Source organism: Cyprinus carpio, chromosome A3, assembly GCF_018340385.1.
Source record: "Cyprinus carpio isolate SPL01 chromosome A3, ASM1834038v1, whole genome shotgun sequence".
Taxonomy (NCBI): Eukaryota; Metazoa; Chordata; class Actinopteri; order Cypriniformes; family Cyprinidae; genus Cyprinus; species Cyprinus carpio.
In genome coordinates this window covers 1,308,494-1,333,119 of record NC_056574.1, presented here as the reverse complement: position 1 = coordinate 1,333,119, position 24,626 = coordinate 1,308,494, and the positions used below count along the sequence as shown (strand labels likewise).

At 36.3% G+C, this 24,626-nt stretch overlaps 1 protein-coding gene across 1 annotated transcript in view; it reads right to left on the bottom strand.

Moving 5' to 3' along the window:
• Positions 1–469: 469 nt before the first annotated feature.
• Positions 470–24,626, bottom strand: part of LOC109086483 (neuronal migration protein doublecortin-like) — a 121,020-nt gene continuing 96,863 nt past the window's right edge. Inside the window, exons 4-7 of the mRNA XM_042733694.1 lie at positions 10,242–10,344; positions 7,930–8,019; positions 1,926–2,023; positions 470–1,455 (exon numbers count right to left, since the gene is read on the bottom strand). Of these exons, the coding sequence (XP_042589628.1) occupies positions 1,399–1,455; positions 1,926–2,023; positions 7,930–8,019; positions 10,242–10,344 (348 nt within the window). The 3' untranslated portion in view covers positions 470–1,398. The remainder of the gene's footprint in view (positions 1,456–1,925; positions 2,024–7,929; positions 8,020–10,241; positions 10,345–24,626) is intronic.

The window sequence follows — 24,626 nt, the reverse complement described above, 5'->3', positions numbered from 1 at the left end:
CTATTTTAACGATGCCCTTACTACCTTTCTGGGCCTTGATTGTGGTAGTTGCATTGCTGCCAATGAAGCTCTCAGATTCTCAGATTATATTGCCAATATCTGAATTTGTGTTCCAAAGATGAATGAATGTCTTATGGGTTTGGAATGACATAAGGCTGAGTAATTAATGACAGAATTTTAATTTTTGGTTGGACTAACCCTTTAACTATGATTTTTGCCTCAATTAACTCCTAATTTGTTGCCTATTAATAGTTAGGAATGTAGTTGTTAAGTTTAAGTATAGTGTAGGATTAAGGGATCTAAAATTTGGCCATGCAGAATAAGGCTTTAATATGTTCTTTTTAAGTACTAATAAACACCCAATGTGCTAGTAATATGCATGCTAGTTAATAGTGAGAATTGGTCCTTAAGTTAAAGGGTTACCGGATTTTTATATATTTTTTTTAATCTTTTTTTTTTTTTTTTTTTAACTAAAAGGATCTTATTATATGGCTTTTGGCCTCTCCTCTCAATTTGCAATGATTACCTTCAGAGCCATGGACATTTAACATTATGTCTATGTTTTAAAGACATTGCAACAATGTAAAAACATAGATGTGTCTTAGAGTAGGCTGTACACATTATTTACAGTTTCTGTGGGCGCTATTTCAACCTTAATGGCTTTAAAACATACTAAACCATTGCACAGAGAGAGAGAGCAGGAAAGTGAAAGAGAGATAGGGTTACAAAAAGAGAATAATACAAATTATTAATGGTGTAACAAGTTTTTTTTTTTTGTTTTTGTTTTTTTTTGTTTTTGTCTTTTTTGTACAAGTCAGACTATCACACTGTTGTAAAAATGACTATTTGCTGCTTGGAATTCATAAGACCAAGTTTTTAAAAAAGGTAATATGAAAAAGTCAAAATTATTGGATTAAAAAAAAAAAATATGGTTAGATGTTTAAAGAGTTAAACCGAAATTAAAATTAAGGTTTCTTAAATTTCTTATATATATATATATATATATATATATATATATATATATATATATATATATATATATATATATATATATATAATGAATTTCAACAGCAGACCATGTGTACAAATTTAGGTGTTTGTTGTTATAATACAAACTGCCGCATATGCCCCGCATATACTATTTTTAATCAGTCACTACAAATCTATTATCAAAAAAAAAACAGAAAATGGATATAACAAATTCTCAAGCAGCAAATAGTACACTGACCATCGCTGCAAAGCCTCGAGATCTAAAGCCTGATGGCCAAGGGGCAGCAGAGGTGATGTGTGTATTCACCCTGGTCACTAGGGCGGTGATGTTGATGTTTTCAAGACAGATAGCACCAGAGATACCTCTGTGATTGGTGTGTTGATTGACATACGGAAAGTGGAAAGAGTCTACATGGACTCCCCCTGTGAATCATCATCTTCCAGAGACAGAGGCAAGAATAAATCCTAAGAGGTGAAGACAGGGTAGGGTAAGACAAGGTGAAATAAAGACAAATTGGAGTTATGTTTACACAATAATTTAGAGTATGGCTGTGTCCGAAATGGAATACTAGAATGCTGCTTATACAAGGTACTTTTTGTTGGATTGAATATCAGTCAGACAGGATCGATCCAAATCCGACATTGTGTGTTATGGCTGTTGCTGTTCAAAACAGCTCAAAAAAGTGTTATAAAAGGACAATAAACATTTCCTGGATTTACTGGATTGGAAATGAAGGTTAAGTTGAATGCACTGCATTATGAAATAGAGTATTGCATGCAGTGTGCTCTGGTTACACTGCATTTTTGTGCAAGTAAACATACTGCAATAAAAAATACTAAAAACAGTATGTTAACATGCCATTCCAAACATATTCAGAAGTATTGGTGGTTTAGGTGGTTAACCTACATAGATAAAATAACTGACAAAACATTACCTTCTGTTTGCGGGTGTTGCCGGGGCTAGTCGGAGTCGAGATGGGAGACTGCTTAGAGATGGGAGTAGAGAGCTGACTACTGGAGCCTGTTCCATTAGCTAGAGAGAGAAAGAAAAAGTGAAAGAGAGGGATAGATGGAGAGCCACAAACGTCTATATGTTAAGGCAAAAGAAAAGACAAATTGTGGGGTTAGACAGCGCCTCCCCTCCTACTGTGTGTAATCATGTTGTCAACTGTTGTCTAGCCAGCTGCCAGTGTGTGTATCTGTATGCTGGAACTCATTTACACATTTCTCTATGAATAGTGCAGGTTGCTAAGATACACCAGAGCTGTGTTTATATGTGAGGGTGGTGTGATCGTGTTTACTCAAGTACTAAAGGCTGTTTCAAAAACAAAGCTTTCATTTTAAGCAATACAAAAGAAAACCTAAGGACCAGGTGCTAGGCCTTAAAACTATTCCAGCTAATGAATAAATAAAACAAAGAGAAGAAAAGCCAGTCGATGTTGGAAAACCTGGATAAGGAGATATATAAAACTTCTCTAAAAGTACTGATCTTAACCTTTCATGTGATAATTGAATGCATAACTGGTCCAGATTTTTTTTTTCTAGATTAGCCTTGCTATGTGTTCATGATCTATTACACTTAAAAAAGCAAAAAGATTTCAAATAGATCCATAAAGGGTTTTATGGATGCCACACAAGAACCCTTTAAAAGGAATGAACCCAGTTCAAAACAAGACTTTTGGTTATTCGCTGCATCTGTGAGAAGCAATTAATTGCCACAGATGATAATTTTGATTATTCCCTCAGCGAAAACTGTGTATAGCCTAACACTCACAATTAGTAAAGTGTATAGGGTTTAAAAGCCAAAATTTAACATTTATTATTTTGTACAAAAATGAGTGATAAATTGGGCTTTTCCTAAATCATATAAGTTCATTTTTTTCCCTCATTAATGTACACACAGCACCCCATATTGACAGAAAAACACAGAATTGTTGACATTTTTTGCAGATTTATTAAAAAAGAAAAACTGAAATATCACATGGTCCTAAGTATTCAGACCATTTGCTGTGACACTCCTATATTTAACTCAGGTGCTGTCCATTTCTTCTGATCATCCTTGAGATGGTTCTACACCTTCATTTGAGTCCAGCTGTTTTTGATTATACTGATTGGACTTGATTAGGAAAGCCACACAACTGTCTATATAAAACCTTACAGCTCATAGTGCATGTCAGAGCAAATGAGAATCATGAGGTCAAAGGAACTGCCTGAAGAGCTCAGAGACAGAATTGTGGCAAGGCACAGATCTGGCCATGGTTACAAAAAAAATTCTGCTGCACTTAAGGTTCCTAAGAGCACAGTGGCCTCCATAATCCTTAAATGGAAAACGTTTGGGATGACCAGAACCCTTCCTAGAGCTGGCCGTCCGGCCAAACTGAGCTATCGGGGGAGAAGAGCCTTGGTGAGAGAGGTAAAGAAGAACCCAAAGATCACTGTGGCTGAGCTCCAGAGATGCAGTCGGGAGATGGGAGAAAGTTGTAGAAAGCCAACCATCACTGCAGCCCTCCACCAGTCGGGGCTTTATGGCAGAGTGGCCCGACGGAAGCCTCTTCTCAGTGCAAGACACATGAAAGCCCGCATGGAGTTTGCTAAAAAACAGAGAAATAAGATTCTCTGGTCTGATGAGACCAAGATAGAACTTTTTAGCCTTAATTCTAAGTGGTATGTGTGGAGAAATCCAGGCACTGCTCATCACTTGTCCAATACAGTCCCAACAATGAAGCATGGTGGTGGCAGCATCATGCTGTGGAGGTGTTTTTCAGCTGCAGTGACAGGACAACTGGTTGCAATCGAGGGAAAGATGAATGCGGCCAAGTACAGGGATATCCTGGACGAAAACCTTCTCCAGAGTGCTCAGGACCTCAGACTGGGCCGAAGGTTCACCTTCCAACAAGACAATGACCCTAAGCACACGGCTAAAATAATGAAGGAGTGGCTTCACAACAACTCTGTGACTGTTCTTAAAGGGCCCAGCCAGAGCCCTGACTTAAACCCAATTGAGCATCTCTGGAGAGACCTGAAAATGGCTGTCCACCAACATTTACCATTCAACCTGACAGAACTTTCCCAAAAAGACTCATGTCTGTATTAGATCAAAAGGGTGCTTCTACTAAATACTGAGCAAAGGGTCTGAATACTTAGGGCCATGTGATATTTCAGTTTTTCTTTTTTAATAAATGTGCAAAAATGTCAACAATTCTGTTTTTCTGTCAAAATGGGGTGCTGTGTGTACATTAATGAGGAAAAAAAAAAGAACTTAAATGATTTTAGCAAATGGCTGCAATATAACAAAGAGTGAAAAATTTAATGGGGTCTGAATATTTTCCATACCCACTGTATATATATATATATATATATATATATATATATATATATATATATATACACACACACCTGGAAACCTCGTCACAGCCATAAGCCGCCGCCACCTACACACAAGTGAGTGATCACTCCAGAAGACTGGATGCTAACGCTGTTTTCATTGTTCCCCTATAGAGAGCCCGTGACCGATCAGCACCCCACGCATGGACACGCCGCACTTGGAACACTGCCACTATCAGAAATTAACAATCCTATACTGCTTAAAATGGTTCTTGATAAGAAGAGAGGGTTTCCTGGCTAAAATTATTATACTGTTATAGAAAAAAAAAATAATAAAAAAAATTATGTACCAGCTACATCAGAGGCAAGTCAGCCCCGGGCCCATATGCAAAAAAATTGCACCCCACCCCCCCCAACGATATGGGCTCCAACTTCGTTAACTTACTGTTGAGTTTTCTGACATAAATAACATTGCGTGACTATTCACAAGCTGTTTTAATTACAGTATAAATGCTTGGAATAAATATTTAACATTTTCAAGTTTATTCATCGTAGCACGCAAGCCACCCAATAATCACAATAAGCTTTGTGCTTTGTTACTTTTATTATAACACAAAGTGTTAGCCTTCTTTCAATTTTAAGATCAAATACAAACTATATTCGCTTTAGTTCAAGCGGCATGATATTGATATTTTCAGTGATATTTTCCTCTTTAATATTTGCAGCACGCAATGAACATGAATAAATATTTGAATGCATATTCAAAAAAAAAAAAAGTAAAAAATCTCTGTCTGTCTCATGAAATCAATCAGAGTTTCAAAAACTTCAGTAAGCCTACTTTTTATTGCTGTTTTTCGTATTAAATGTGAAGAACGACAGGTTGGATGCCACAGACTTTTGTTTATTTATTTATTTATTTATTTTAAGTATAGTAGGTATTTTACTTATTCTCGTAATTGTGACTTTATTAAAATATTATGATGTTAATCTTATTTATTTAGTTAGTTATTTTTCAGCTTGACACTATGCTGCTGTAGGCTATTTTTACTGCATGCAAAAAAAAAAAAAAGGCAAAAATAGTATTAAGTTGCTACATGCTACAGTATCTACTCATTGGACTCGCCTTTAGATAGAAATTCATCTTTACGGATTGCATAGTTTTTAATTTGAATTATTTAATTTTTTTTTTTTTTTTTGAAGTAGTAGTTTCGGTTCAGTTTTTGTGAAGTGTTCCTGCTCAAGCTTGAGACTGCAGAAAGCCACCCTGTTTGTTTTCTTTATTTTACAAAGCACAACATTTTGTTGATATTGTGAGTGCACACAAATAAAAGTATATACTTTGCAGAATGATGTATACTCTTACCTTTATGAGGAAAAATGATGGCGTATTTTAAGTTTCTTTTTAAGAAAAAAAAAATGCAAGTGATCACGCTGGCGCCTCCATGTCCTTCAAATCAGCTTTCACTCTTCACACAAACTACTGGATATTTACCACACATTTATCTTACTTTTTTTTTTTTTTTTTTTATTGTGAAATGCATTAAGTTTTTTATGTCTCAAATCGTGTTTATTTGAGAAGGCTAATATGCTCAACTCACTGTCTGGTGCTGGTCGCTTGGTATTTTAAAAAACAAAAACTTGAATTTAACAAACATAAAATGTTCCTGTCATGTTTCTGAATTAACTTAATAAAGAAACAAAATATAACCACTTTGCCATTAAAAACCAAAACTGATCTATTTCAATGGCTGCAAGAGCAGCTGTGTTATGAAGAGAGAGAGAAAAAAAGACACGGGCTCGGGTCGGACTCTGGCGGAGAATTCTGATAAGCTGTCGGACAAGCGCCTGGCCCGTGCAGGGCTCCATATTTGTTCCCTTTTCGATTAAAGGTTCCCCCTCGGCTCGGCAGACCCCCAGACGCTATGCCCCTGAGCTACATACAGTACACATGTAATGTTATAGCTGAACAACAATCACTTTAAACTTTGTTTAAAAATAAATAATGATGTGAAATATAGAATGAAAAATGACAAACTAGCAGAAAAACCAAAGGGATGTTGTAAAGACAGGAATGAAAGTTAAACAAAAATAGCCAAATATAAAATTCTCAAAATGTCTTTGTTCATTTATTTCAGAGAAAGAGCAGTGCAATACAAAACATACAAGATGGATTTTAAAACAAGGAGGGTGAGACATAAAGAAACATGAAAAGAAATTAAAAGAGAATAAAAAAGCGTTAGTCCAGCCACCAACGAGTGTGCAGTGATACAGATATTCTAATTTAAAGCACACAGGCCATGCAAAAAAAGTAAGCATGCACAAATGAGCTATTCTTACAATTAAATATCATCAAAATAAATATTTCCTTCATGTCTTTAAATTAAAAACCTCATGAAATCATTATTTGTTCTGTTCTGCTTTTGTCCATGTCTGGCTTTAAGTTTTGAAGTTATCTTCACTGTATATAATAATTTACTCTTACTCTTTATAATTATTAAATTTGATCAAATTTTAGCAAAGTACACATTTGAAATGTAAATTTTTATTCATCCAGAAAACAACAAAAATGTTGATGACAAATCGAGATTCTGCCACCACAAGATGGCAGGATCACTCATGACACTGCTGACTATGGCTTGAAAGGTCAAAGATGACATATTAAAGGTTCCTTTTTGTTTCTTGTCACTAAAAATATCACCACTTTCCAAGCCACCTTTGCATTTAACCCTGCCAGGGTAATAATGGCATGTATGTTTCATGTAGATGCCATATAGCCTTTATTTGTGTATATCCTGCAATATGCAAGCATGGCCTGTACACACTCTTTTGGCCCTCATCCTCAGAATCAAAAGTGTCCACTGGCCACACACTGGAAGATTGAGCGATCCTTCCTCTCTAAAATATTAAACATTTAACATAGCAAATCTATCTGCTTATATCAAACTCAAAATTGTATGACAGGCATCTTCTATCTTCTCTCTATCTTTTAATCCTCAGAGACCCAAACACTGATGTTTATGTTCTTTCCATCTTTCTTTCTTTCTTTCTTTCTTTCTTTCTTCAGTGAATAAAAAGGCATAATGTTTGTGCATATTATTGTGCTTTAACCAACTGTTGCAGTTTTAATGCAGTAGGTATTTGAGGTTAAACAATCTGCTTATTTTACCAGAAGTAGCAATGTATGAAACATATTGCATTATATCATGTATTAAAGTCATTTTGAAAGTAACAGCTATTTATGCATACGGAACATTAATTGCACAGGCTGGTGCAAGAATACACAAACATGAGCAATTACGAGATTATCACAGAATAACAAAAATCAAGCTGTGACAAGGATCTAAAAATCTCATAAAAACATGAAACACAGATAATTCATAATCATACATAATTTAACTGTGCAAACAGAAATTAAGTGTGATAATATAATATAATGTCATGGAGAAGCTGTTTAGAATAAAATAAAGTGTATTATTGTAGAAAGCCTGTCAATCATCCATGCAAGAAATTGTGGTGCTTTAGCTGTGATGTGGAATTAACTAGTAAACTTTTTAAGCTTCATTATGGAGTTAAACATGTGTTGAGCTGACATGAATCACATAATTATTGGCTCACTGGAATCAGCTGGAGACTTGCTGCGTCGCATGGGACCAGGACTCTTAGTAGAGCCCCTCTGTCCTTTGGGGGTCTTCATCACCCGACACTCTACAGCAAGAGTAAAAGAGACAAATAAAAAGTAAAGGTATGCCTTTAAAAGTATGATTAAAAAATGCATCCTTGAAGAATACAACAAGGCAGAGAAATAACCAACTTTTGCTGACAAATTCCATGACATGAGAAAAAAACCTTGAAAAACTTTGTTTCCTTACCCCACGTTTCCGACATGGAAATACAAACTACACACACTACTTTATGTATGTATGTATGTATGTATGCATGTATTTATTTATTTATTTTATTTTATTTTCTATTTATGTGCCAATAAAACAATCTGAAAAGTGAAAAGAGACATTTAGAAATGCAGTCAAAACAAAATTCAAACAGTAATTAAAATATAGAATGAAAAAAAAGCAAAAATCTTGTAAAATTACTGACTACACTTTTGAAGTCAGCATAACTCCTATTGCAGTTAAAAATCAGAATATTATTTCTGTCTCTCTCTCTTCAAACACACACAAAAATATTCGTCGTTGTCTGACACCTTATCTATGTCTCTGAACTTTATTGCACCCATGTGTGTCACATCGGCTATTTACCTATGTAAATGTGATTCTGAATAATGTATTAATCTATTTGAAAACCTGATTCTGAGAGGCTAAATTAATGACATCCAATGGCATGCAGCTTCCTTCTGATCTCTAACACACATATTTGAAAGTATTACTGAGAGTATACAGATATCACACTGAATTGACTAAACTCAGCTGCTTCTGAATAGCAGTCAATATAGTAAAGGCATCAGTGTATCGAATGTTATAGGCTCTCGTTATACTTTGCTATAAACTGTCTTAAATATATCTGTCTGTCCTTTAACACCTCCCTTGAAAATCATAACCAGTCGTCTGGCTGAAAAGATTGTGATAAGCTCTATAGAAGGCTTGATATCAAGTAGGACTAAAAATAGAAGGATTATTTTCATCTGCAAAAAAAAAAAAAAAAAAAAAAAAAAAAAAAAAAACATATTTTTTAATACTTTTTCATACTATAAAATTCATACTTATGACGAGTGGGGCGGGGCCAAGAGCCGTGAGAGTGGAGCTCAACCGGAGGTGTAAATAGGGTGATTTCTGGTCATTTGGGGCACCTTTTGCCATTGAGTTGATTGCTCATATACCTACTAATGATTTGTAAACATTTATAAACATTACCATATTTAGAATAGTTTCCACTTTAGATTGGGTACTGCAAAAACATGAACAAATATTTAATAAATGATTAACGATGTGTAAATAGTAGTAGTCTACATAACCAACAAAGATCAACCAACATGTGACCTTTACAGACTGTGATTATGAGTTAATTAGTTATGAGTTTAACTGAAAAATGAGTGTTTACTATTGTCATTTTGCATTACTGACACTATTTTCCTAATTAATTAATGCTAAATAATGAATGCTAAGTTGCTTTGACACAATCTGTATTGTTAAAAATGCTATATAAATAAAGGTGACTTGACTTGACTAATGAATAATATGTTAACATTAATAGTTTGTGGAGTGCTTGAAATGACTAATTAAGATTTTTTTTCACATTTAGGTAATTAGGTAATATGTGAACTGAAGTTTAATGACATTTGTTAGCATTCAAAAGTACATTATTAATGATTAAAAGCTTTATTGTTAATCATTAATCAATAATCATAATTCCTTTTAAAATCATTTGCTGGAGAAAGTGTAATGACATTAACTAAAGATCCATTAAGCATTATATAATGTTTTTAATGATTTATTCATGAAGCTTTTAATCATTGTAAACCATCTGTCAAAATCATCTGAAGATTTTCAAAAAGTGAAATGGAATGTTCAATGACATTTGTAAGCATTTCAATTTAGATTAAATAATGATCTGTTAATTAGTAAACATCGATAAGCACATTATCTCATATTTCTAGATATGTAAATATGAAATAACTTACAATCTTTTAACCATTATATAATATATTTTAATGATTTATTAATTAAATAAAAGGTATTATAAAGTGATTTTAGGTATTATAACAGCTGTTTATTAGTACATATAAAGCACATATTCTGCATGACCCTAATCCTACAACAACCTTACTAACTATTAATAAGCAGCAAATTAGGAGTTTATTGAGGCAAAGTTCATAGTTTATGGATTGTTAATAGTGAGAATTGCACCTTAAAATAAATTGTGACCGTCAATATTTAAAATTTCTCATTTATTTATTAAATGCTATGACCAACCGTTTTCATCCAGGGAGAAGTCATCCTGTGCATAGCGAAATTTTTCTGGTCCACAGGCAATGAAAACATCGTCATCACCAAAGAAATCTTGTAAGCAAGTGACCTAAAATAAATAAACAAGAAAGAAACAGAGATATAAAAAATGGTAAATTATGACTAGTATTTCTCAGATCAGTAATTAAGATATGTCAGTGAATCCCATTTTTTTAAGCTAAATTACTATAACCGGAATATAAAGTGACGTGACATGTGGCCAAGCATGGTGACACATACTCAGAATTAGTGCTCTACATTTATCCCATCCGAAGTGCACACACACAGCAGTGAACACACACCGTGAACACACACCCAGAGCGGTGGGCAGCCATTTTTTGCTGTGGCGCCCGGGGAGCAGTTGGGGGTTCGCTAAACCTCTCAATTACAACTCAGACTCGTAAAATAAAAATATAGAGAGCACTGTACATTCACTCCCCCCGCCTACAATCCCTGCCAGTATGAGACTCGAACCCGCAACCTTTGGGTTATGAGTCCGACTCTCTAACTCTCTAACCTACAAAAGGGAATATAACCCAACGGTGCTGGTTTGGAATGCGGTCATGAAACATCTTTCAAGTACCATCCATTATCTGAATGCAAATACCAGAGAACTTTGAGAAAACTTTGAAACTGCCTGCAACAAGGAATGTGTTCTTTTAAAAGTGAAGGTTTTGGCTGAGTGTTTTCTCTCACACAAAAAAACACTCAAGCATGGCATTTGAGATAAGTGATTAAACAGCAGCAATTTAATCCTTTTGATTTACAATTACAAAGTTTATTCCCAACTTTCAGTGTTTATTAAAGGTTTTTATTAAGTTTGTATTCTGGCAGGTGTCAAACTCTAAAGATTTGACCATAGAGTGATTATTTTCACGAGCAGAAAAAAATGCATCTCTACCATGCATTGGCAGTTTGAGAGATGTTCACACGCAGACACATTTACATGTCTATAACTTTACTACAGACCTTCAGTTGTTCATAAGCAAGGAAAAAATGTTTTGGATGTTGCTGGAGACTGCAATTTGACTTTCTGCTAAAATTAGGTCACTACCAGTAAAGAGTCCCACCCCAGTCAATCACTCCAATCTAACACACACACATACACACACACACAGATATATGACAAAGCTAATCTATGCTGACGGGAGACTGACGGGATGTGTTTGTGTGTGTGTGTGTGTGTGTGTGGATGTGTTTGTGTGTGTGTGTGTGTGTGTGTGTGTGTGTGTGTGTGTGTGTGTGTGTGTGTGTGTGTGTGCGCATGCACGAATGTGTTTATGTATGTACATAATTCTACCTACTTAACTGTATTTTGGGGACAAATTTGTGCCCAGAAGTTAACTAAATATGACAAAATTTTCATTTGAGGAGAGTTGTAAAAAGGATATTTTTTGCTAAGGATGTTGCTATGAGGATGTTGTTCTGGGTGTTCAAAATTAAAATAGGTCTGCTAATCATCAGTAATAAGCAAATACTAAAATAAACACATATCATAACCTGTTCATCTTTCCTGCACTGAAAGACAAAAGGTGGGAATCTGTGTGTCAAAGCAAAACAAAAAACAAAAACTACAATATCTTGTTAAACCACTTTACTGTCTTATCAGTGTGATATTTACTTACAGATTCTAATAATTATCCATGCTGACATTCAAAAGCAGACAATCCTCCTATCAATCATGTGTCAGTCAAGCCCCATGTGCCTGCTGCCCCACTCCCCTTCCTGGGTTGTGCTGATTATATGAGAAACCGGGAAACCTCAAGAGGCAAGAGTGTGTGTGTGTGTCAGAACTGCTCATAAAAATGGGCCATTAAAGAAGGCCTCATGGGACACATAATCTGCATTCTCAGACACATCCAGTCCAGTACAAAATATATATCCAAGCTTATGCAAACCCTTTGCTCTATACCATACCCCCACAGGGCACTGAATGACGTCAGGGTCAAAGGTCAAAGGTCAAGAGCAGGGGTAGACTGAGGTGCATGATGAATCCATGGAAACAGTGATGTTCCCAAAGAACAATGCTGGGGCATAATGCACATATACATATACAGAATAAAACTGCCCTTTGCATTACAAGCACATTTGCAAGCATTTGATTTATATTCAAACATCCACTTATACAGACCAGGACCCATATTCACAAAACATCTTAAGGCTAAAAGTAGCTCATAAGTCACCGATTTAGGAGAAAATCTTAAAAATAATGGGTGTGTCAGTCCTTAATTTAGGACTCCTAAAGTAGGAGTGTTTCACAAAGTGTTCTAACACTAAAACTAGCCCCTAAATCTGTGTAACATTAGAAGTAGTGAAGAGGACTCCTAAGTCACTAAGACCAAGCCACAAATTTTCCTAAAATGGCTGTTGCCGGCAGTCTGCCTCAGAATATAAACATTTTATAAACATTTGACGATAATGAGCTTATAAAAAGGTATCACCTTTGGTTTTAGAGGTTATCCCAACTCCAAATTTTCCTTTGATTATATTCTTGTTTTCATTAACCAGTTGGGCAAGCAGTAACAGCTGTTCTTGCGTCCAGTTTGGTTTTCTTTTATGTTTACACGCCTTACTATCGCCATGATTATTCTGCTCTGTTAATTAAAAGGCTGTTTATATGCATATCCGCTAATTGTTTATGAGGAGCACACATGTACTAGGCTGACAATTAACTGAACATATACTTGTTTAATTAGTGACGCTTAACCTGCATTTTAAAATCTTTATTTGAATGTGCATATTTTTATTTTATTTTTAAACTTTTATCTGAAAAATTTATCTACAATATTTCTATGAATAAATCTCTGACAGAGACCCCTCCCTATCAGCCAATCACTGTGTGCATAGTTGGTAAGCATCATCCATAGCAACGAGGTCAACCCTGCCCTTACTCTTTGCTTAAGACTTCTCTATATTCCTTAGTAAAAGTTTGTCTCAGCAGCTTTGTGAATAGGTTTTAAGAGAAAACTTTTACCTCTATTTAGGAGAACTCTTAGTGGTAAGATCAAATGTTTTGTGAATACGGGCCCAGATGTTTAGGGACTAGGATGTTTAGAATGTTTTTTCTCTTTATTTACACTACACAGTCAGATACCGACCAACATCAACAGACATGTTTGTCAGGTTTTGCTAGATCAGTGTGCGTTACCCATGTTGGCTTCTGTTTCTGCTGAACAGCAGCTGTCAGGTTGCAGAATGTCAGTGAATTGACGTACAGTAATCTGGTGGTTGTTGGCATTGGTTGGCATCTGACAGTGCAGTGTAAATTACACAGACTGCTAAAGATAGATAGTAGCTTTTCAAAAATATTCACTTCAAACAATAATTTAAATAAACGAAGAGCACTGGGTCGGATTGGTCTGGTAGACATGCTAATACTGTAAGTGGATCAGTGTTAAATGTTGTAAAGGGAAGAGGTCTTCAGTCAAGATATTCTGAGCTGTGATTTCTGTCCTTTTTGTTTATGCATATGTGTGGTTTTAGCGTATAAGTGCAGTGCAACAACACTGTAACTGGAAGCTAAGATTCAGGTTGTGTATATATGTATGTCTGACCCTCATCTGTCACCTCATGTCTCCTCTCATCCAGACACTATTAACAGAGTTTGTTCCTGTCAGCCAATCTGACAAACTGAACCCTACAGAGTATGTTGAGCATCAGGAAGAACATGAAGCATGTGAGATTGTATGTGTGTGTGTGTGCCTGCATTGCCAGAAGTGACGGAAATTAACTAAGAAGAGTAAGCAGCTCTGGTGGGTGTGACCCTCCCCAGATCAATGAAACAATCAAATGACCTGATTTCAGTAACCAAATAGTTTTGGAAAGATTCACTCTGAATGTGTAGTTTTGTCCTTAAATGACAATGAGTATCCAGAGGTCATCTACAAAACTACTTGCTGTTTGCTTATAGTTTTCAGCCAGATGTGATCATAATCTCAGTTTGTGTGTGTGTCTAAGGGACGGGTTCTGTTGCTTTTTGTCATGTGACATGATAAGAAGTGAAGGGAGAGAGCCTCAAAAAAAAAAACAGAGGCAACCTTCACACAGACAGAGGGAAACATTGTGAATAGTACTTTAATTATTATTATTTTCTTATTTACTTTTAATCCTAACTGCTTTAACCCTTAAAAACCTATAACATTTTGGGGGCACCTGATACGCCTGCACTTTTTTTCACAACCAATTTTCTTTTTGTTTTCTCTAAGAATTAATGAATTTCCAGAATTTTAAGAAAAATGCAAGCAACAATTGGGTGTTTTTTTTTTTTTTTTTTTTACTGTGTACTCAATCATAAACTCCTGAAGTTTGGATTTTTTTTTTTTTTTGGAAAGTTGTATCTGGGTGTTTTACACTTCCAAATAATGTTGCCTACATATAACATTCCCTAAGCAAGTTATAGCCATTTATTACAATATTGTTACAAGTTCTTTTCAGTGAAAAACAGGTCTATTTCGTTTACTAACAATAAGAAATCATTTAGGGAGTAAAGAAAATGGAATCAGTGTTATATAATAACAATACAGTAAAAAAGTGACTTTTTTTACAGCAAAATATATTTTCAATTTGTTTTACATATATATATATATATATATATATATATATATATATATATATATATATATATATATATATATATATATATATAAAATGTAAAACCGGGCAGCTATATTTAGTGAAAACAATTGCACAAATTGTCTTCTGCAACAAAAATACAAACAGTGCAAATGATTCACAAACTACACACAAAATGAGTGAGTAATATACAGAGTGAAACAGAAAAAAAGTGTCAAATGATCTTTATGAACTACATAAGAATTATTTACATAATATACATAATATAAATGATCTGTGCTGTACATGTATAAATGATGGCTGTACTCTGCATCAGACTTTACTTTCACTTTGCGTTTGTTCAAATTTCCAATGAAAATCCTAACTGGTGGTTCAAAAGACCAAAACCTATGTTTATTGGTTGAATATGGGACAGTTTGAACCAATCTGGGCAGGGGGTGTGACTAAGCATCAACATTGGTTCCTGTTTGACTCATAGGAATGAAATGCATTGTTTTTTTCTGACGAATCAATGTTGTCAAAATGTGATGACATAATCACGTAGACTACGGAGCCTCCGAATATCCAAATAAGACAAATGAGATATTGTCAGGATTATGGACCTGTCTGTGTGTGTTTTTGCCACTGTGACCTAGTTTCTGTCTCCTGTGGTTTGTTAATTTGATTCCAGGTGTGTCTAGTTTCTTCCCCATGTGTTCCACATCCCCGTTAATCTAGTCATTCCATACTGTATACCTGTGTTTCCCCTATTATCCTGTCTTTTATAGCCCTAGTCCTTTCAGTTCAGTTTTGTTGGGTTTACAAGTCAGTACGTGTGTCTTTCTCCTGTGTTCCATGTTGGATTTACCCCTGTGTTGGATTATTAAAGACTCTCTTGATTACTCTCGACTCTGTGTTCCTTCCAACACAGTAGTGTGACAGAAGACATACCGAAACAGTATAAATTGAATGTCTACCCTCCGTTTGTATTTCCGGTTTTCCTCTTCTTTTTCTTTCCGTTGTGTGTGATGGATCCCCTCCTTGGCCCAGAATACCTCCTCCTCCTGCTGGAGCAGGGGGAGAATTCACTCGGGGCACACACCAGACTGTTCAGGATCATGGCAAGCCTCACCAACTACCCAGACGATGTGGCAAAATTCACTCGGGGACCGTACTCGGACGACGGCGCTCTGTGCGTGATGTTCAAACTGGCGTTATAGAACGCACAGAGTGCCGTCGTCCATGGACGGTCCCCGAGTGAATTTCGCCGCCTTCGTGGAGTGGACACTGGCAAGAAATGGATCTCCATTCCCCACCTACTCCCAGGGATTGATCGCCAGTGCCACTCCCGACCCAGAGCCCAGCCCACCATCTCCACGATGTGCGGAGTGCATGCCCGAGACCGACGAGCCATCGCTGCGTAGAGCGAAAGAGCTGAGGATCGCCGAGGAGCCAGACGCCGTGACATCAGACCAGGTGTGTGAGCCGGCAACACTGCCTGCCACGTCCTTAGTTCCCTCATCCAGCCCTAAGGGGGCTTCCAGTTCTCCAGTGCCTGCTCCTAGAATGTGTCCTCCAGTGCCAGCTCCTAGAATGTGTCCTTCAGTGCCAGCTCCTAGAATGTGTCCTCCAGTCCCAGCTACTAGAATGTGTCCTCCGGTGCCAGCTCCAAGAATGTGTCCTCCAGTGCCAGCTCCTAAAATGTGTGCTCCAGTGCCTGCTCCTAGAATGTGTCCTCCAGTGCCAGCTCCTAGAATGTGTCCTTCAGTGCCAGCTCCTAGAATGTGTCCTCCAGTGCCAGCTCCTAGAATGTGTCCTCCAGTGCCAGCTCCAAGAATGTGTCCTCCAGTGCCAGCTCCTAGAATGTGTGCTCCAGTGCCTGCTCCTAGAATGTGTCCTCCAGTGCCAGCTCCTAGAATGTGTCCTTCAGTGCCAGCTCCTAGAATGTGTCCTCCAGTGCCAGCTCCTAGAATGTGTCCTCCAGTGCCAGCTCCAAGAATGTGTCCTCCAGTGCCAGCTCCTAGAATGTGTGCTCCAGTGCCTGCTCCTAGAATGTGCCCTCCTGTGGCCGCTACTCCAAAATGCCCACCCTCCCACCCTCTCCTGCATCCTCCACAGCTGTCGTCTGGCAGCCCCTCTGCTCGCCCTCAGCCCACCATCATTGCGGTGCGAGCTCCGCGGGACTGCCATCCTCCAGCGTCAACGTGGTCGGAGTCTCCCTCACCTCTGCCTCCAGCCTCCGAGGCCTGGACTCCGCATCGGCCCGTTGACCCATCGGCTCCACCATGGCTCCTAGCTTCCTCCTCTCCGGCGTGCCCCGGCAGTCCACAAGCTCCACTTGGCTTGCGAGGACGCACCTTCCGGGAGGGGGGTGAAATGTCAGGATTATGGACCTGTCTGTGTTTGTTTTTGCCCTGTGACCTAGTTTCTGTCTCCCGTGGTTTGTTAATTTGATTCCAGGTGTGTCTAGTTTCTCCCCCATGTGTTCCATGTCCCCATTAATCTAGTCATTCTGTACACCTGTGTTTCCCCTATTATCCTGCCTTTTATAACCCTAGTCCTTTCAGTTCAGTTTTGTTGGGTCTACAAGTCAGTACGTGTGTCTTCCTCCTGTGTTCCATGTTGGATTTACACCTGTGTTGGATTATTAAAGACTCTCTCGATTACTTTCGACTCTTTGTTCCTTCCGGCACAGTAGTGTGACGGATGTAGTGTGCTTTTTCTCCAAAAAGCAGATTTTTAATTTAAGAACAATAGGTATTTTTAGCCACGGGCAGCTGTCTCGATAACTTTAACTTTAACCACTAATCTCTGTATATAGTGTCTTTGGCTATTTTCCCCATACAATTTTAATTAATTATTTTTTTTTTTTATTTTTTTTTTTGGCAGTATTTTTCTACATTACTATGCTATTTTGTCTAATATGAGGAACAAAACCAAAATGTTTCTATGACAAGATGCACTGAGAGATAAAGACTTGCTATTATTTTCACTCATATATACAAATACAGTGGCCCCAAAAAAGACATTGGACACTGGATTAAAAGGCACAATATGTAATTTTTCGCCGTTAGAGGGCGTGTATTCAAAATAAACACACCAGGTGAGAAGGAGCTGGCTGCAGACTTGCACTTGCACTCTCAGACTTGCACTCTCAGACACTTGTGCTTCCGCTAGCGACGTCACTTGCAGTCTTTATTTTTTTATTTTGTTCTATTTATTAATAACTTTTTGTTTGGATCTCTCAACATTTTACAACAGTAGCCAGGTGGTGAAGACAAGAAAAAAGAAACTAAATTACAATGTCACTTGCAATCGCCACTTGCACTCTCCGCTACCTGTGACGTCACTTGCAATCGACACAAATAGTGCATGTTGCCAATGGAGACAAGACGCTGTGGTGGTGATTAAACGATTAAAACTAAATTAGTAGGCCTACTACTATAACGTACAGGGTCCTGCAAGAAAAAGACAAGACCGGTAAATCCGTGGCCACAGAACAGCAGAATATGAACGCAACACAAAAAGTCTTTCGTTAAGCGTTTTCCTCCCGTAGAAAAAACAAACACTTAATATGGCGTAATGTATTAAGATACATTAAGTTCAATTCCAAATTCGATATATAGTTATTATTTAATGTTCTACAAGGCAAGCAGATGGCTATGAACACAATGCGCAAACTTTGTCCTCCCATACAGCAAAACGCTTAACATGGCCTAATAACAGACTAAGAAGATAAAGACAATTCAGTAGGCCTAGCCTATATGTCTTGTTGTTGACTCAACGTATATACAGACCAGCAAATATGAACGTGCATTATGAAATGCATTAAGTGATTTTAAAAGGATCTACTCTGTACAGGCAAGCAGACGAGTAGCCTACAGAACACAGTGCGTTAAATTGTACTTCAAACGTTTTCCTCCTGTAGAAAATCATTATAAATAAAACACATAATTTAGCTTAATGGACAAAGACAGTGATATAAATGAGTTGTAGACAGTTTATTCTATATGGAAAAATGCTTAACGCGAAACTTTGTGTGTTGTGTTTATTCTGGGCTCACCTGCTTGCCTGTACATATTAGTTATGTATTTTAATAATGTAGAGAAGCATACTGAGTTTGGCCTTTATCATCTTAGTCCATTATGCCACATTTTGCGGTATTTGAGGAAAATACTATATACATATTCATTATATTAATGAACTGGATATTTCATTTGATATTTTAATAGCATCTTAATACATTAAGCCATGTTAAGTGTTTATGTTTTTCTACGGGAGGAAAACGCTTAGCGAGAGACTTTGCGCAAGCGTTCATATTCTGGTGTTGTGGCCACGGATTTGCCGGTCTTGCCTTTTTCTTGCAGGACCCTGTACGTTATAGTACTAAATTAGTTTTAATCATTTAATCACCACCACAGCGTCTTGTCTCCATTGGCAACATGCACGATTTGTGTCGATTGCAAGTGACGTCACAGGTAGCAGAGAGTGCAAGTAGCGATTGCAAGTGACATTGTAATTTAGTTTTTTTTTTTCTTGTCTTCGCCACCTGGCTACTGTTATAAAATGTTGGGAAATTCAAACAAAAAGTAATAAAAAATTCAACAAAATAAAAAATAAAGACTGCAAGTGATGTCACTAGCGGAAGTGCAAGTGTCTGAGAGTGCAAGTCTGAGAATGCAAATCTGAGAGTGCAAGTCTGAGAGTGCAAGTGCAAGCTTGCAGCCAGACCCTCTTGCACCAGGTAGGGTAGTTTGATGACTCCGTGACTGAGTATGGAATCATAGAAGTTGTCTTCTTCATCCCCACAGCTGATGCAATCTGACAGGACTCGAGCAGAAATAATGTTCATGGATGAACTAATGATTTATTAACATAGTAGAATGAAGCAGGGTGAGGCTGAAAGCCGTCGAAGCGAAACGAGTCATCGGTCTATTAAAACGCACAACATATTAAAGCGTCTTTGGTGTTTCCATATGTTTTCTACAAAACAAAACCAGAAATCAAGGGGTTATGACGTCATTGGCAGGCGACACAATGACACTACGGTCTGTGTCACTAGCTAAAAATGGTTGTTTTTCTGGATTTAAACATGCTTCAAAACATTTGGGATAATATAAGTACACAAATCAGCAAAATATATTACACTGTTCTATTGATTTTTGTATATTCTAATAAAAAAATCTTACATATTGTGCCTTCAATATCATTCTTTCAGTCAGTTAACACAAATGTCCTAACACTGGTATCCTATCACTGCTGTAGTTCATCATATTATCATATGAACCTGTTACACAAGGTTTGACAACCAGAAAGTGGAAAAACAACAACAACAACAAAAACTTTTGATCCTTATTTTGAAGAAATATATCTATTGCTTTAATTTTATTTTAATTGATTGATTGATTTGCTTTTGATTTAAATATACAGTATAAATATATATATTTGTGTAATATGACTTCATACATCAATTTAAAATGACATTGGGACCAGTTTGCTGAAAATAATTTAAGGAATTTAATTTATTTTTTACTTAAAATAGTACCAGATTTAAATAAATCACATTTAATTCATTTTTACAAAGTTAAAAAAAAAAAAGAATTTAAAATACTAATTCATATAACACTGTCTACTGTATACCATCACTGTTAAATGAGTGAATAAGAATGTCTGGTTGATGAGGATAAAGGTACATTGTGTTCCCATTACTTTGATCATCCAGCCATTGACCACACCGTCACACTGTCCTTTTGAACATTCACCCACTTGATGTTTACTTGTTTGTTGTAGAGTTAATATGGTTAGGTTCAATTAAGAGAAAAAAAACTTTTATATACACACACACACACACACACACACAGAAATATATATAGACGTGTGCTGAGCAAATCTTTTTATGCTGGATAGTTTTCTCGCTATTGTGCTGTTCTTATCTAACCCACACACACTAAAAGGTGCCTCCCTTAACTTTCAAATGATTCCACAGATTGATGCAAAACATTATAACTAGTATTTTCTTTGTAGCACAAAGTGGAAAGCACCATTTTCATGTACTATTCATGTTCATGATCTGCAAACATATATGTCACAAAGACACCATGTAGTATTAAATCTCTTCAACATTACATTTTTAGTAAAATTATTCTTCTGTCAACTACACTATGCAGGAACAAGTATTAGACAGAGCAATATTAAAAGTACCAGACTCCCAGAGGACCACTGAGTCAAAAGGGACTGTCTGCTGATTATGAGTCTGTCATTCAAATTGAGATACAGTATACAATGATTTTCAGACTGTAAGTTTTAGTAATATGTAATACATAATAAATCATGCATGTGATTTGAAATATATATTAAATATTAAATATGTTAAATATATATTAAATAAAAATGTACTTTTTTAAAACTATTTTTTAAATAAACTAATCAATCACACATTTTTCTGAAATTAATTGTGATTAATCCCACCTAACATTAAAGTTTTTAAATATACTTTTATATCGCAATAATTACACAGTATAATTGAGAGCTATTAATTTTAACATTTATTAGACTTTAAAAAATAACTTCTAATTTAAGTGAACATAAAACAATTTTCACATAAACCCATTATAATAAATGTCATATTTACCTGTGCCCTTCAGCAGAATTATACTGAAATTGAAGTTATCAAACACTAAATTCTAAATTACCTATAGATTAATCCTTAAAGCTATAAAAGGTCTTTATTTATTTATTTATTTATTTTTTGTCCTTTGATTAATAGACATCACAGCAGCTGGTTATTAGGTTATTTTGGCTGTTCTTGCTTTAAAGGGGTCATTGGATGCCACATGCACTTTTACAAGTTGTTTGAACTGAAATGTGTCGGCAGTGTGTTTACACAACCACCCTATAATGATAAAAATCCACCCAGTGTTTGTTTTTTTTTTTGTTTTTTTTTTCTACTAAAATCTTGACCCCTTTCTTAAATCGAGCCAACATCACACAGACAAGCCCCTCCCACGATAGTTTGACTGACAGTAGCGTTTAAGCACAGAATGCACTGGCGTCTTACCTTAGACCCACCCTGAGTGAGCTGTCATCAGTCCACTATTGTTTTGACACCGGACCAGATGTAGACAAGAATGTCTCCTAAGCAATTGAGGTGTTTTGTTGTTGGATGTAATAATGAACAAAGCAGTCATCATTTACTTCGACATCTGAAGTCACAGTGGATTACATTTGTTTCTGAAGGGAATGCGCTACTAGTAGAAGTAGTAGTATTGTTATTGTTGTTATTGTTATTGTTGCTTATTTCATAGTTGCTCAGCATACTCTAGATCAGTGTTTCTCAAATGGTGGGTCGCAAGACTGAGTGGATCGTGGAGTGTACAGTCAAAGAAACAACAACAAAAAAAAAACATAATTCTAAATGTTTTTCTGATGAAAGACTTTTATTTTGAAAGATGTGCGTGAAAGCAGTTGATACTTTTTTTTTTTTGCAGTTTAACCCAATTTTGCTTCTCCGCTTGCGATCAGATCATTTTAAGCTGGTAAACTCCAGGGAAAGTTTTCAATCCAATGATCCAGGAAGCAAATGCCTTTAAACAATCAGTCCAAAATAGCGCTACTATAAAGGAAACCAGGCTGATTACATCAGAGATTACAGAGTTCTGTCATATTCTGTGATTGTCTCTATCACGCTGTGTGAAGTACAGATTGAATGGATTGTCAACCTCCCACCGCTGTATGGCCAAATGAGAGGCAAACTACAGTTTCTCGACTTGATAACCAGTCTTGCTAGTAAAGTTTTGATGGATGAAGACTGCATTCAAGGTAAAGACGATTGAGGTGGCATACAGGATTCGTACAGTAAGCACACGTGAGTCTGTTATAATAATGCGTGTATGAGTGCTCTTGAAGCACTGATCGCACATTGTATTTATGCACAGCACAGACATTTCCATACATTCACGTTGTTTCCTCAGACATTTTACGATAATGAATGGATCTACAGTAGTAGATATATGCAGTTAGCTGGCAGTTGGTTTGGTCCTGTTCGGTATCGCAACCTCTCTAAAATATAAAAAAAGCTCTTTGCTGTTGCTCTGTACACATACTATAAAATTCAAATTTTTTGTTTATTTCATATGTGCTTATATGGGCTCCTTTGGTGTCCTTTTGGAGTTTCTAAGTGTCCTTTTTTCATTTATCTTGAAAAAAGCTTGCAGAAAATATAGAGAATCACCCTTCAATCTTTTGGTTTACTTTGCTGGATATAGCAAATGATGACAAAATAAACATTTGAAACAAGATAAATGGTCTATGCTTAATTTCATGAAGTGTGTGATTAATTGTGATTAATCACAGAAAATGAGTATGATTAATAAGATTAAATATTTTAATCGATTGACAGCCCTAATATATATATATATATAAACATATATATACATAAATACAAAGGGAAAATGTGGGTCCCATGTCGGTCGCGGCTTGATGACCATGGGAAAATGTGGGTCCCATGGCCAAACCATTTGAGAAGCACTGCTCTAAATTAATGCAAAGACTGCAATTAATGTATGTTGTATGTGTTCTTGGAAAGAAATGATGTGTTAGTTTAATTTTAATCTGTCAATATTCGTTATAATATTGAATGTGGGATATAATGTTGTGAGATTAATGCTTTAGGACTATATTCAAAGCATACTAAATTTGCGACAATATTATAATCCCGACAGAATAAAACGGTAAAAACAAGACATCATACTGTAGATTGACTGAAATAAGCAACTAGATCATTATTGCAGTGATTAATATGTTCCTGGTATATGTTTGGCAACATTCTTTTAACCCTAACTAATGCAGTGAGTAGATTTTCATCTAACCTTCATATTCCAGGATGAAAACACAATGATTGTGAAAGATTGATTCAGTGTATGTACTCTTTAAACCCATCCTAAAAGTAGGGCACAATATAGTATATTAATTTGAATAGGTTTTTTTTTTTTTTTTTTTTTTTTTTTTTTTTTTTTACAGATGCTTGTTGAAACAATGCACACCAAAAACAAAACTAAAGGTGGTCAAAATCAATTTCAGTAATCAGAGTATATATATTAAGAAAGTATCAGTATATATATTATTTAAATAAATGCTTTATGATGAGAGCAGGTACTGAATGATGTACTTCTGTTAATGACGCGACAGCTGGTGAATTAAAACCACCAACCGGTAATTTGAGAGCGGTCTGAGTGTCCATGTAGTACCTTGTGAAAGTATTCATACCCCTTTATTTTTCTTCAAGTTGGAGCCTTATGTTAAACAACTTTAAATGTCTTTTTTTTCCACATCAATCCACACTCCACACACCATAATGACAAAGCAAAAACAGAATTGTCAAAACTTCATAAATTTATTAAAAATAATAAACTTAAGTACATTACACAAGTATACATACTCTTAACTCAGTACTTAGTTGAAGCACCTTTACAGCCTCAAGACTTTTTGGTATGATGCGACAAACTTTGCACATCAGCATTTGGCAATTATCTGCCATTATTGTCTTTACCTCTTCACCTCTCAAGTTCTGTTAGGTTGGATGGGGGCAGACGCACATTTTAAGGTTTCTCCAGAAAAGTTTGCTTGGGTTCAAGCCCAGGCTCTGGCTGGGCCAATCAAGGACATTCACAGAGCTGTCTATAAACTACCCTTGCTGTGTGCTTATGGTCATTGTCCTGTTGGAAGGTGAACTTTCTGCCCAGTCTGAGGTTCTGAATGCTCTGGACTGGGTTTTCATTAAGGCTATCTCAATATTTTGGTGCA